Raw genomic sequence first — 14,686 nt, 5'->3', positions numbered from 1 at the left:
AGCACAGGCAGTTGGAAGCATGTCAGACAAGGAAGCTAAGTTGTACGCAGAGTCCACTGCAGTGACAAGTGGCTCTTCCCTCTTGGTAGGGGAATGCAAATAGAAAAGCTCCCACTAGGGGGCTACCTGGCTCTCCTAGACACTAAAGGCATGGTGACAGTTCAGGGACCAGGATCATTCTGCTCTTTTGCCCTGCTGGGCAATGTCTTGAGGGGAAAAGCCAGGGAACTCTAGGTAAGGGGAAGTTCAAGTGGATGAGCTTCTTCCTTGCCAGGATGGCCACTTCATGTTTGAACCCAGGGAGCACATACTGGAGTGTTTGGGAAAGAGGCTACCTGACATCCAAAGAGGCAGCCATCTTTCTCTCTGATTTTTGAGAATTGCCTGCAAAGGAGATGTTAGTTCCTGACCATGTTCACAGAACACAGACATCCTTCCAATGTATGTCCTTACATGAGATCCACTTATAAGACTCTACTGGGCAATACTTCATCCCCAACCTCTCAGCCTTGTTTTATCTAATCATCTGATCCTTTGGCCAAACTGTTCAGCATTGACCTAGAATCAATGAAGAAATCTGGCTCAGATTATCTCTCTGTGAGGTAAAGTGGATTGGAGTCCATCAACTTCAGGTCCTGCTCCCTGAGATGATTTTCTTCCCGCATGTTCTTTCCTCACTGTTCTTCATGTAGGCTTTGGGTCTATAAAAATCTACATTGAAAGGAGGATGGGGTATCCTGCCTGAGTTAGGTTTTGATGATTTTCTTTCCTGCCCAACGGGCTAAAGAGACTCCACATGTGTGTATAGGTATAGGATCAGGAAAAGGCAGCAGTTCTGCAAGCTTAGGTTCCCTTTGATTTGGCACAATCTATACACACGCCTCGGGAATCATATGTCCCCTTCTACCTAATGAGAGAGTGCTTCTGTGCGTGCACATAGTTATGTCCTGGTGGATTCATCCAACCCCATTCAGTTAATGAGGGCAGCTCAGGTCCCACAGCCACTTCCTGACTTGAAGACAGCATGTAGCTGTACCAGGGTTTAGCAGCAAGCCAGGAGTCCTCTTGAAAAAGGGGATTTCTTATCTGCCAAAGAGATCATGGCACTGCTCCAATACTCTAGTAGTCTGTACTGTGGTTCTCCTGTGGTGCTTTCCGGAGCACAACACTAACTGGCACAAGCACTTTAAGGGTCATTGTATGGATGGATGATACGGTCCAATAAATGCTGGGCTTAGTGTAGAGCCTCCTGTTCTGGAGCTCACTCAGCACTGGCAGGTTTACAGCATCATCAATAAACAAATCTGGATAACTAACCCCAAAATGTTTAAGCTGCCTTCAGAATCCAAATGATATTTCCTTATGTTGACTTGGTGTGGGTGTTTTTCTATGAGAAATTATGCATTTTCCCCCTTTTTTTGTCCACATTTCCAACATATAGACATTCCTTGGTCAAGAATTGAATCAAAGCTGCAGCTGATACCTACACCCAGCCGTGGCAACACCCGATCCTTAATCCAAATACCACAACAGGAGTTCAAATTATGTCTTCATTTTGAAGATAAGTTCTTGAATTCCCCACACCACAGCCTTCTAGAAATTTGATTACAGCTGCAATCAGAACCATGGTTAAAACCTGGGAAAGTTGTGATTTGTCTTAGGCTTTTGTATAGAGCCACTGACCACATGGTTTTAAGGTGACCCTAGATTTTTGATTAGGTAAGACCAGGAATAATATTTTAAAATGGGGACATCAGTTTTTTAATTTATGAAGTATAGTCGATTTGCAATGTGTGAATTGCTTCTGTATAGCAAAGTAACTCAGGTATACATATACATATTTTCACATTTTTTCCATTATGGTTTGTCACAAGATATTGGATCGAATTCCCTATGTTATGCAGTAGGAACGTGTTATTTACTATTCTGTATAAAGGAGTTTGCCTTGATATCCCAAACTTCCAATCCTTCCATCCCATACCCCTTCTTTCCCATGGCATCCACAAGTCCGTTCTCTTTACCTGTGAGTCTGTTTTTCTTCATGGACATGTTGATTTTTGCCATATTTTAGATTGCACATATAAGTCATAGTATTGTCAGTTGTCTTTTTCTTTCTGACTTACATCAGGTGGTATGATATCCTCTAGGTCCATGCCCGTTGCTATGAATGGCATTATTTCATTCTTTTGGGGGCTGATATTCCATTATATATGTCTACACACCATGTTCTTTATCCATGCATTTCTCGATGCGCCCCTAGCTTACGTCCATGTTTTGGCTGTAGTAAGTAGTGCTACTCTTTACAAGACTATCTACAATAAATACTGTCTTCACTGTGCATGAACATGGTGGGGAACAATCTTCTCAAATTGTAGATTTGTGTGAGTATATGCCCAGGATTGGGATTGCTGGGTCCTATGACAACTCTATTTTCAGTTTGTGGAGGAGACTCCATCTTGTTTTGGCTGCAACAATTTATATTCCCACCAACAGTGTAGGAGGGCTCTTTTGATCACATACCCTCTCCAGAATGTGTTCTTTGTAGGATTTCTTAATGATGGTCATTCTGATGTGTATGAGGTAGTACCACATTGAAGTTTAGATCTGCATTTCTGCAATGGTTAATGCCGTTGAGCATAGTTCTGTGTGTTATTGGCCATCTGTATATACTCTCTGGAGAAACTTCTATTTAGGTCTTCGGCCCATTTTTCAATTGGGTGGTAAAAGTGGAACATTGAGAGCAATACTTTCTTCATCTCCTTTCTACTTTTCTCTCCACCTGCTCTTCTCAGCACTCTACATATAAGCACACTAGATAGACTCAGGATGACATACAACTCACTGGTGAGTGTTCATTTTTTTCCCCAACATTTATTTTAAATCATTGCCCTCAATTTTGTGTGTGCCATAGCTAAGGTCACTAACCTATTCTGCACATTATCTATCTCATCATTTGTAACTATTTAATCTATTGCGTTCAAAAGCTCTGTTAGGATAGACCAGAAAAGAATTTAGTATATCAACAACTTCACTCCAATAATGATTTACAGGTTTTGGAGTATTTGACATGATGTTCCATGTGTTAAAAGGGTTTCTGCTCTGCTTGGTGGAAACAGAGATACCCTTGGGCTGTGTGAGCACTGAGGGGGTGCATTTCCCTGTGAGACTTTCAGAAGAACTTTCCCAATCCTGCTGGGCTCTTCCCGCATGTGCCTGCTCATTCCAGTGAGACTACAGAGGGAAATTCTGTAGATATCCTGGTTCTGTCTGGGTGGCAAGGAATATGTCACACCAAGGACAACAGAGAATCAGGCCAGAGAAGAATGTTCTCCAGCTTCAATAATAGCTCCAGGCACACAATACAGGGAGCTTGTCAAATTCCCTGCAGTTTTTAAAATGCATCAAACCTGATATTCTGGCTCTAAGATGGAGATAGAGCAAGAAAGACAATGGGGAATCTTGAATAGAGGAAAACAAATACTCTTCTCACAGGACAGTGTGCTGAGTCCATGCAGTGGTCTCCAGGGAGAAATGTGTTTTCTGCAGCATAGGTGTGCTGCTTGCTCTGACCTGAGTCCCCAGGGCACAGCCCCTGAGCTGTCACTGAGACCAGCCAGCCCTGCAGCTGTGCCCAGCCCTCCCCTCCCCCTGATGATTTGCATGTTCCCAGGGCACAGCCCACCACCCTGGACATTACTTAGAGTCTGGGCCCACCCTGGGAAGGAGGCAGTGGTGCTCAGGACCCAGCATGGACGTGAGGGCCCCCATGCAGTTCCTCGGGCTCCTGCTGCTCTGGCTCCAAGGTGAGGAGGGAGACCCTCACAATGACTCCCACTGCTTACACCTGCCCCTCTGCCCTGCTCACTGTCAGACCCTTAGTGTCTCTGTGTGTCTGGGACATGAGAGCATCCCCTCAGCCACTGTGCTCAGTACCTCTGGGCTCTTCAAAGAAGTCCTCTGGTAACAGGAATATGTGTGTTTTTTGCTTCCCCTCTCAGGTGCCAGGAGTGCCATCCAGCTGACCCAGTCTCCAGCCTCCCTGGCTGCATCTCTCGGAGACACAGTATCCATCACTTGCCAGGCCAGTCAGAGTGTTAGCAGTAATTTAGACTGGTATCAACAACAACCTGGGAAGGCTCATAAACTCTTAATCTATTATGCATTTACTTTATACAGTGGAGTCCCATCACAGTTCAAGGACAGTGGATCTGGCACTGATTTCACCCTCACCATCAGTGGCCTGCAGGCTGAAGATGTTGGAACTTATTACTGTCAGCAGGAATACAGTGCACTTCCCACAGTGTTACAGGCCAGCAGAAAAAAACCCAGGGGAGCAGATGCATGAGGGTGGGCCGCCCCAGCTGCTCTTGGTGCCTCCATGTGCTGGAGACTCTCTCAGATGCAGCCATACTTTGGACATCACTGGAAGGTTTTGGTAGAGGGGGCGGGGGGTCTCCTTGGCTCCCTAGCTCTTTCCTCCTCTTCAGCCCCAGCAGCACAAACATGACAGTGCTTCTCCTGATTTAATGCCATCAGCAATCATGACACCTGAGGAGTCTGAGTTACAGCTTTAGTCAGAGTTCATACAGAAAATGAAACTTATCTCTATATTTTACAAGCAGGAGTTTTTCAATAAGTGGTACCTGAGTCTAAACTACAACTTTTCAAAGGCATGATATTATGACACTCAGGGAAGCAAACACTAGACACTCTGTATGTGGGGTGGTGGTTGTGGTGGTTCAGGTGCTTCCCCAGAAGCCGGAGCCCATGTGCCTCATGGGTCCTCAGGCATGTCTAGAAATTCCAACCATGTGGTCCTCATGCTCTCAGTTGCATGCATCACTTCATCAGGTGATCTCTCCAGTCTCACCTCTGTCCACAGGCCTGGCTCCAGTCACTGAGGGACAGCATTGAAGCCTCCTCTTCTGAATCCTAATCTCAGGAAGAGCCTCATGGAGTAAATCTACAGGACACCCTGGAGGAAGAGGAGGTGGGGAATCTGCTTCCAGAAGTGAAGGGGAGGATGAGGAGTTGGCAGCACACAGCCCAGCAAGAAACTAGTTTCTGTGACCAGGATATTGTCAGATTGTAGATGGTCCCAGAATCCACTTGACTTTGCTTCCAAGGTTCATCCACAAGTTTGGGATGACAGCATGAAACTTCATTCAGCCACAGTGCACACTGAAAAAGAGAGAGTGATTTGACAAAGAAATGACAGCTTTTTCTTGCCAACGAAAATACATACAAAGCAAATCAACAGAGCATGAAATAATTTCCACAAAACATGAAAACACCTTGCCGGCTCCAGAAGCCAACAGCAGCCTGTGCATCATTGAAAACTTATTAGAAATGGGAAGTCACCAGCTCATTCTCACACCTCAATGACAGTGTGCATATTAACAAGAAGACAGGTGATTTACAGGAGAGTTTAGAAGTTGAGTTTTAAGGGATCTTTTCTTCAGCTAAGGAGACATATTTTTCCCCAGTAATGGCACATTCAAAATACTAAAGCCACATGTTAGAAACACACACAGTTTAGTTTAAAAATCAGCACAAATTTATGAGTTCCCATTGGGGCTTCACTGGTTAAGCATCTGGCATAGTGTTGGTGAGGAAGCAGGTTCAATTCCAGGCTTCACTCAGTGGGTTAAGGATCCGGTGTTGCCATGGCTGCGGCAGATGCTTTTAGTTGCAGCTCAGATTTAACCCTTGGACCTGGAAATTCCATAAGTCTGAGCTATGGCCTTAAAAAAGAGAAAAAATTCAACACAAAATCACAAAATTAATTTAGGGATATTTTAAAGTTATGAAAATGAAGAGACACAATTATCTAAAATGCACAATGAAGTACCTTCAATATGTCTTGAAATATGTTTTTGGAATTTGAGAATCACCAAGATGAAAAAATAAATTAAAATTGTGTGCACCTGTGATGGAGATGACTGGACTTGCCTCTCCTGTGCAGCTTGGATGGAAGATTTCTTTGACTCCTGAACTTGCCATGAGGATGTGGTACCCTGTGTGGTCAGTGCACCTCAGTCCTGGTCCCAGATGAGACTCTACCCATGGACAGGAGACCAGCTCAGTCACATGCAGCAGGACCACCCAGAGCCCAGCCTGGATTCGTCAAACCCTTGCTAACATGAGCATCTTTGAATATGAAGTGAATCCCTAGTATCATGGTCCTATGAGGTTGAGTGTTGAAGCTCCAAACTGCTGTTCAATTCAGTATGTACACAAGTACGTAGAGAGAGGCATCTTACGGGAACTGAATATTAAGCAATCTGTTTATAAAGATATTAAGAAGAAATCAATCAAATCATACATGGATGAAAAAAGAGTAGAAAATTTTATAAAAATCATGAAAACTAGTCTTAAAAAGACAGGTGTAGTATGATTGAAGAAGTTCTAAGAAAAAAAATGTTGAAGACAACATATAGGGAAATATTGAAACATGGGACTTCACCCCACAGGCAGCATAGGTGTCATCTGTATGGAAGTGAAAGTTCCCTTCATCACAGAGACATTTTATCTTCCTTTGTCACAAGAGAGGGTCCCTCCCCCAGGCACTTTCCCCTCTGCTGCCCAGACCAGGGGATTTGCATGCTGTCCCCTAGGGAGGACCTGCCCTGGCCAGCCTGACATAAAAGGGCAGCTCTAGTCTGGCTTGGACTGATCAGGGCTCATCCATCCACAGCAGACCATGAGGTTCCCTGCTCAGCTCCTGGGGCTCCTCCTGCTCTGGGTCCCAGGTGAGGATGGAGGGGAGATGAGAAGGGAAAGGGGACTGTGGGGGCAGCACTGTTTCTCATGTTTGTTTGCCCACATGTATGTGCACTCTCTCACCTTTTGCCAAGGGCACGAGACATTTATCAAGGTGAGAATGAGGAAAAATCCAGAAGAAACAGGTCGCCATCCTCTGTGGAAAATGGAGGCATGGACAGTGTGGGAAGTTCGAGCTCAATTCTAGAGCTCTGTGTTTATGTTGTAAATCTAGGGTTCTTTTGAAATTGAATATTTTATGTGTAAGTCAGAATCAAAATGATAATCCAGCATGATATAAATAACAAATAGAAAATTGTGAAATTTCTCAGGAAACTTTGCAAAGTTCTCTTTTGAAAAACTCCAAATATATTCTTTTCCCTCATTATTTCAGTATCCAGTGGGGCCAACATGCTGACTCTCCTTGTCAGTCAGCCCTGGAGAGCCTGCCTCCATCTCCTGCAGGTCCAGTCAGAGCCTTGTAAATAGTTATGGATATTCTGCTTTGCACTGATACCAGCAGAAAGCAGGCCACTCTCCACAGCGCCTAATCTATGTGGCTTCCAACAGGGCCTCTGGCATCCCAGACAGGCTCACTGGACGTGGGTCAGGAACATATTTTACTCTCAAAATTAGTATCTGGAAGCTGAGGATGCTGGAGTTTATTACTGCCACCAAGGTTTAGCATCTCCTCCCACAGTTATATAACCCTACAAACCCCTCTCATGGGGGCCCAGTTGCACACATGTGTGTGCCATCTGGGGAGAAGAGGGGCAGATGCTCTGAGTCTGTGTAAGAGGAAGAAGTGGGAGAGCCAGGGCCAGAGGGTGCAGCTGAGGACTGTGGACCTGTGAGCCTCAGCTCCTCCTTGGACACCACGTGTTAAAGCCCCATCAGCTGTAGGGCCTTGGCGTGATGCCCCCTTAGATACAGGCCAGTGGTAGAAATTGCCCTCAGGACAATCAAAGCTCAGCTGAATTCCCTTTTTTAAGCTTTGGTTTTTACTTGGGCCTAATCAGAACTTCTATCCAGATGTAGGATAGGAAACCATATAAAGGATCATAATGATAGGTAAAAAATTAGCATACCTAGAATGGGATCTTTTGAGTTTGGAATTTTAGGCTCTATGATTGTATTTTCCATTGTCATCTCATTGCTCTCTCTTACAATGAAAATATAACTTCTCCATTTCCCCCTTTTATTTCTTTGCATTTCACAATGTTCTCTTTTGAAAAACTCTGAATATCTATATTGCCATGAATTTTCTTGTCTTTTTTCAACTGAAATAATTTTGTAAAAATTACAAGCTTGATGTGTTATTTTCAAAAAAGGAAAAAAATATCAAACAATAAAAATTTTTTAAAACGTTATTCATTTTGTGAATACAAATCTGACATATTTTCTCGGTCATTTTGTCTAGGAAATGGATACTTCACATAGATCCCATTTTTAAACATGCTTTAAAAATATGTCTGAGCATATAAGGACAGAACTCCTTTCAAGTCATGACACTTTCCCTGATCCTATGTCAAGAGCACATTTGGGGCATAGCAAATCCAATTCTTAACTCACATGTCTATCTTGTTGCAAGTTGTGGCCCAAAGTTTTTCTTTTGAAAAATGAAGTTTCAAATTTTTTATTTTTTATTTTTTCCATCAGAGTTGATTTACTGTGTTCTCTCAATTTCTACTGTACAGCAAAGTGACCCAGTCTTCCATATATGTACTTTTTGTCCCATTATCCTCCATCAGCTTCCATCACAGGTGACTAGATTCAGTTCCCAGTACTATAGAGCAGGGTCTCATTGCTTATCCACTCCAAATGCAAGAGTTTGCATCTATTAACCCCAAACTCTCAATCCATCACACTCCCTTCCCCTCCCCCTTGGCAACCACAAGTCTGTTCTCCAAGTCCATGAGTTTCCTTTCTATGGAAAGTTTTATTTGTGCCATATAGGAGATTCCAGAAATAAGTGATATCATATGGTATTTGGCTTTCTCTTTCTGTCTTCAATTAGTATGGGTCTCTAGTTCCATCCATGTTGCAGCAAATGGGATGATTTTGTTCTTTTTTTATGGCTGGGTAGTATTCCATGGGTATGTGTACCACATCTTCCTACTGCATTTATCTGTCCATGGACATTTAGGTTGTTTCTATGTCTTGACTATTGTGAATTGTGCTGCAATGACCATAAGGGAGAGTGTCTCTTTTTCAGTGAGAGTTTTGAAAAAACAAGAAGACAACCTACAGAATGGGAATGGGAGGAAATAGTTTCAAGTGATGCAACTGACAAGAGTTAAATCTCTAAAACATACAAACAACTTATATGGCTCAACAGCAAAGAAACCAGGAACCCAACTGAAAAATGGGCAAAAGACCTGAATAGGCATCTCTCCAAAGATGATATTTAGACTGCCAACAAGCACCTCAAAAAACTGCTCAACATCACTAATTATTAAAGAGACGGAAATCACCACTACTATGAGGTACCACCTCACACTGGTCAGAATGGCCATCATTAACAAGTCAACAAATAACAAATGCTAGGGAGTGTATGAAAAAAGGGAACCCTCCTGCACTGTTGGTGGGAATGTAAATTGGTACTAGCACCATGGAAAACAGTATGGAGGGACCTCAGAAAACTAAGCAGAGAACTACCATATGACCCAGCAATCCCACTCCTGTGCATATGTCTGTTCAAATTTTTCCTTATCTGCCAATCACAGTGAGTGAGGATGATAATGCCTCCTCTCTCCCTCTCTCTCTATCCTCACATCACTCTTTCTCTCTGCAAATGTTAACATTCAGAGAAAGGTTGTAGCATATTTATTGTTATCTCTTCCTTTTTTAAATACATGTTCTAAGGGCAGTTGAACTCAGGTTACAACCAACATCACAGGTTTAAGTTGAAATTAAAGCAAATTTTTTTCCTGACACTTGTATGAAATTTTTAACTTATTATTTTTCCTTTTTTTTTTTTGCTTTTTAATGTTGTAATTGCATCACATGGAAGTTCCCAGGCTCACGGTGGAATCAGAGCTGCAGCTGCCAGCCTACACCATAGCCATAGCAATGCCAGTTACTCGGTAACTTTGTAACATGTCCCTGCTTCTTTTCAGGAATGCAGAGTGGGCCTCATTTTCTTTCATTGTCATGCCATTTTTCAAAAGTTCTGATCCTTTTTCTCCACTTGGCCTAGCAGTTGCTTTAGCAGAGTCCACACACACATTTCTGGAAGCACTGAAAGGTGAGGGCAGGTGATGCTTCAAAGAGCATTTGAACTGGCTTATCCTTGGCTTCTGGTCAAAAGTGACTGAGTGGATGAGCAGTCACTTTTGTGAGGCCTGTGGTTCCCTGAGGCAGAACATCACTATTGTCACTATTGAGGCGGTTAGTATATTTGTGTTGTAAGACGAGGAGTGAACACTAAAAAACCCACTCATCTCTTGTGTCTTTCCTGTTATGAGCTTTCCATGTGTGTTAAACAGGAGATGAATAGACAATGTTCATGTGGTTTAAGAAATCAATTTGGAGTGCAATGGGTTAAGGTTCTAGCGGTGCAATGGGTTAAGGATCCAGGGTTGTCACTGCAGTGGCTTGGGTCTGGTCCCTCCTGGAACTTCAACATACCCTGGGCCTAGCCTCTCCCCCCAAAAAAAATTAGTTTATGTGCTTTAATATAAGGGGTTTTTGTTCCAGAGTGTCATCAATATCCCATTTTCAAAATTATAAGAATTGCTAGATTCCAGAAATCACTGACTCTGGGAGAGAAGCACTGAATTTGAGAATTTTCAGTTGATGGACCCAATTTGGCTTTATGTGCATGACCTTATCCATGACGTTCTGAGAAAATCCTGTCTTGCTGACCCCAGGGCACCATGGGTGCCAATAATCCTCCACAGGCAGGATCTGCCTTGCGGGTCCCAGAACCTCCCTGTGCCCTCACTCCCTATGTCTCAAGCCACCTGATGTGCTTACAAGGTCAAACAGGAATGTGACATGTGCACAGGGGAAAGATTGCTAAGCAACCAGAATAGCCATGGCTTTGAAGGAACCTGTCTTCTGAGCACACACACTGGTTTGAAGGGTGAACTCAGAGTGAAGCTACTGGAGCAGATGAAGGATGTACAGGGCAGAGGATGCTCAGGCCCAGGGAGAAGCATAGTTTTTGCCACACTCGGTGCCCCTAGACCCCGGATGAGCTGGATGCAGTGATCCACTAATGTCACCCACAAACAGCCTTCATCTCCTGAACCATTTCCCACTTCTCCTAGCATCACTGGTGTGTGTCCACAGGATTACTAAATGTATTCTGTGAGACAGGAAACAAAAATGAGCCCCACATTTAGATGCAGGTTCCTGTTAGGCACACTCATGGTCTGCTGTGGATGGATGAGCCCTGATCAGTCCAAGCCAGACTAGAGCTGCCCTTTTATGTCGGGCTTGTCAGGGCAGGTCCTCCCTAGGGGACAGCGTGCAAATCCCCTGGTCTGGGCAGCAGAGGGGAAAGTGCCTGGGGGAGGGGCCCTCTCCTGTGACAAAGGAAGATAATATATCTCTGTGATGAAGGGAACCTTCACTTCCATACACATGACACCTATTCTGCCTGTGGTGTGAAGTATCACGTTTCAATATTTCCTTCTATGTTGTCTTCAACATTTTTTTTCTTAGAACTTCTTCAATCATATTACAGCTGTCTTTTTAAGAATAGTTTCCATGATTTTTAAAATTTTTTTACTCTTTTTTCATCCATGTATGATTTGATTGATTTCTTCTAAATATCTTTATAAACAGATCGCTTAACATTCAGTTTTAATAAGATGCATCTCTCTACATGCTGTGTACATACAGAATTGAATAGCAGAGTTTGGCCCTTCAACACTCAACCTCAGAGGACCATGACACCAGGGGTTCACTTGATATTCAAAGATGTTCATGTTAGCAAGGGTTTGAAGGATTGAGGCTGGGCTCTGGGTGATCCTGCTGCACGTAACTGAGCTGGTCTGCTGTCTATGGGTAGTGTGTAATCTGGGATGAGAACTGGTGTGCGCTGACCACACAGGGTAACACATACTCATGGCAAGTTCAGGAGTCAAAGAAATCCTCCATCCAAGCTGCAGAGGAGAGGTGGGCCTAGTCATCTCTATCACATGTGCACACAATTTTGATTTATTTTTTCATCTTGGTGATTCCTCAAATTTCTAAAACGTATTTCAAGAAAGATTGAAAGTACTTGATCATGCATTTTAGATAATTGTGTCTTTTCAGTTTCACAAATTTAAAATATTCCTAAATTAATATTGTGATTTTGTGCTGAAATTTTTTTTCCTATTTTAAGGTCATAGCTAAGACTTATGGAATTTCCAGGTCCAAGGATCAAATCTGAGCTGCAGCTGCAGACCTCTGCCACAGCTGTGGCAACACTGCATCCTTAACCCACTGAGTGAAACCTGGGATTGAACCTGCAACCTCACCAACAATATGCCAGATTCATAACCAGAGAAGCCCCAATGGGAACTTGTCGATTTGTGCTGATTTTTAAACTAAACTGTGTGTGTTTCCAACATGTGGCTTTAATATTTTGAATGTGGCATTACTGGGGAAAAAATGTATCTCTTTAGCTGAAAAAATGGTCCCCTAAAACTCAACTTCTAAACTCTTCTGTAAATCACCTGTCTTCTTGTTAATATGCACACTGTCATTGAGGTGTGAGAATGAGCTGGCGACTTTCCATTTCTAATAAGTTTTCAATGATGCACAGGCTGCTGTTGGCTTCTGGAGCCGGCAAGGTGTTTTCATGTTTTGTGGAAATTATTTCATGCTCTGTTGATTTGCTTTGTATGTATTTTCGTTGGCAAGAAAAAGCTGTCATTTCTTTGTCAAATCACTCTCTCTTTTTCAGTGTGCACTGTGGCTGAATGAAGTTTCATGCTGTCATCCCAAACTTGTGGATGAACCTTGGAAGCAAAGTCAAGTGGATTCTGGGACCATCTACAATCTGACAATATCCTGGGTCACAGAAACTAGTTTCTTGCTGGGCTGTGTGCTGCCAACTCCTCATCCTCCCCTTCACTTCTGGAAGCAGATTCCCCACCTCCTCTTCCTCCAGGGTGTCCTGTAGATTTACTCCATGAGGCTCTTCCTGAGATTAGGATTCAGAAGAGGAGGCTTCAATGCTGTCCCTCAGTGACTGGAGCCAGGCCTGTGGACAGAGGTGAGACTGGAGAGTCACCTGATGAAGTGATGCATGCAACTGAGAGCATGAGGACCACATGGCTGGAATTTCTAGACATGCCTGAGGACCCATGAGGCACATGGGCTCTGGCTTCTGGGGAAGCACCTGAACCACCACAACCACCTCCCCACATACATAGTGTCTAGTGTTTGCTTCCCTGAGTTTCATAACATCATCCCTTTGAAAAGTTGTAGTTTAGACTCAGGTACCACTTATTGAAAAACTCCTGCTTGTAAAATATAGAGATAAGTTTCATTTTCTGTATGAACTCTGACTAAAGCTGTAACTCAGACTCCTCAGGTGACATGATGGTATTAAATCAGGAGAAGAGCTGTCATGTTTGTGCTGCTGGGAATGAGGAGGAGGAAAGACAGCTATGGATCCAAGGAGACCCCCCACCCTTTCTACCAAAACCTTCTGGTGACGTCCAAAGTGTGGCTGCATCTGAGAGAGTCTCCAGCACATGGAGGCACCAAGAGCGGCTGAGGCGGCCCACCCTCATGCATCTGCTCCCCTGGGTTTTTTTCTGCTGGCCTGTAACACTGTGGGAGGTGCACTGTATTCTTGCTGACAGTAATAAGTTCCAACATCTTCAGCCTGCAGGCCACTGATGGTGAGGGTGAAATCAGTGCCAGATCCACTGTCCTTGAACTGGGATGGGACCCCACTTTGCAAACTGGATGCATAATAGATCAGGAGTTTAGGAGCCTTCCTTTGTTGTTGTTGATACCAGGATACTGCTAACACTCTGACGGGCCCGGCAAGTGATGGAGACTGTGTCTCCGAGAGATGCAGCCAGGGAGGCTGGAGACTGGGTCAGCTGGATGGCACTCCTGGCACCTGAGAGGGGAAACAAAACCACATATTCCTGTTACCAGAGGACTTCCTTGAAGAGCCCAGAGGTACTGAGCACAGTGGCTGAGGGGATGCTCCCACGTCCCAGACACACAGAGACACTCAGGGGTCCCAGAGTGAGCAGGGATGAGGGGCAGGAGTCAGCAGTTGGAGTCATTGTGAGGGTCTCCCTCCTCACCTGGGAGCCAGAGCAGCAGGAGCCGAGGAGCTGCATGGGGGCTCTCACGTCCATGCTGGGTCCTGAGCACCACTGCCTCCTTCCCAGGGTGGGCCCAGACTCTTAGTAAGTGTCCAGGGTGGTGGGCTGTGCTCTGGGAACATGCAAATCATCAGGGGGAGGGGAGGGCTGGGCACAGCTGCAGGGCTGGCTGCTCTCAGTGACAGCACAAGGGCTGTGCCCTAGGGACTCAGGTCAGAGCAGGCAGCACACATGTGCTGCAGAAAACACATTTCTCCCTTGAAACCATCAGATGAACTCAGCGCACTGTCTGTTAGGAGAGGATTTGTTTTCCTCCATTCAAGTTTCCTCATCTTTCATGATCCATCTCCATCTTAGAGCCAGAATATCAGGTTTGATGCATTTCAAAAACTGCAGGGAATTTGACAAGCTCCCTGTATTGTGTGCCTGGAGCTATTATTGAAGCTGGAGAACATTCTTCTCTGGCCTGATTCTCTGTTGTCCTTGGTGTGACATATTCCTTGCCCACCCAGACAGAACCAGGATATCTACAGAATTTCCCTCTGTAGTCTCACTGGAATGAGCAGGGCACATGCGGGAAGAGCCCAGCAGGATTGGGAAAGTTCTTCTGAAAGTCTCACAGGGAAATGCACCCC

At 44.3% G+C, this 14,686-nt stretch overlaps 1 pseudogene and 1 gene segment (V, D, J or C); one reads left to right on the top strand and one right to left on the bottom strand.

Annotated features, from left to right (window-relative positions):
• Positions 1-3,735: 3,735 nt before the first annotated feature.
• Positions 3,736-4,345, top strand: LOC110258700. The segment is given in 2 exon segments: positions 3,736-3,803; positions 3,999-4,345. Coding segments are annotated over 2 exon segments (402 nt in total).
• A 9,150-nt stretch (positions 4,346-13,495) lies between these two features.
• LOC110258699 lies at positions 13,496-14,084 on the bottom strand (annotated as a pseudogene).
• Positions 14,085-14,686: the final 602 nt, after the last annotated feature.

The sequence above is a fragment of the Sus scrofa genome, unplaced genomic scaffold (genome assembly GCF_000003025.6).
Source record: "Sus scrofa isolate TJ Tabasco breed Duroc unplaced genomic scaffold, Sscrofa11.1 Contig297, whole genome shotgun sequence".
In the NCBI taxonomy this organism is placed as follows: domain Eukaryota; kingdom Metazoa; phylum Chordata; class Mammalia; order Artiodactyla; family Suidae; genus Sus; species Sus scrofa.
The sequence above is the reverse complement of the archived record's forward strand: the minus strand, read 5'-3'. Positions and strand labels throughout refer to the sequence as shown.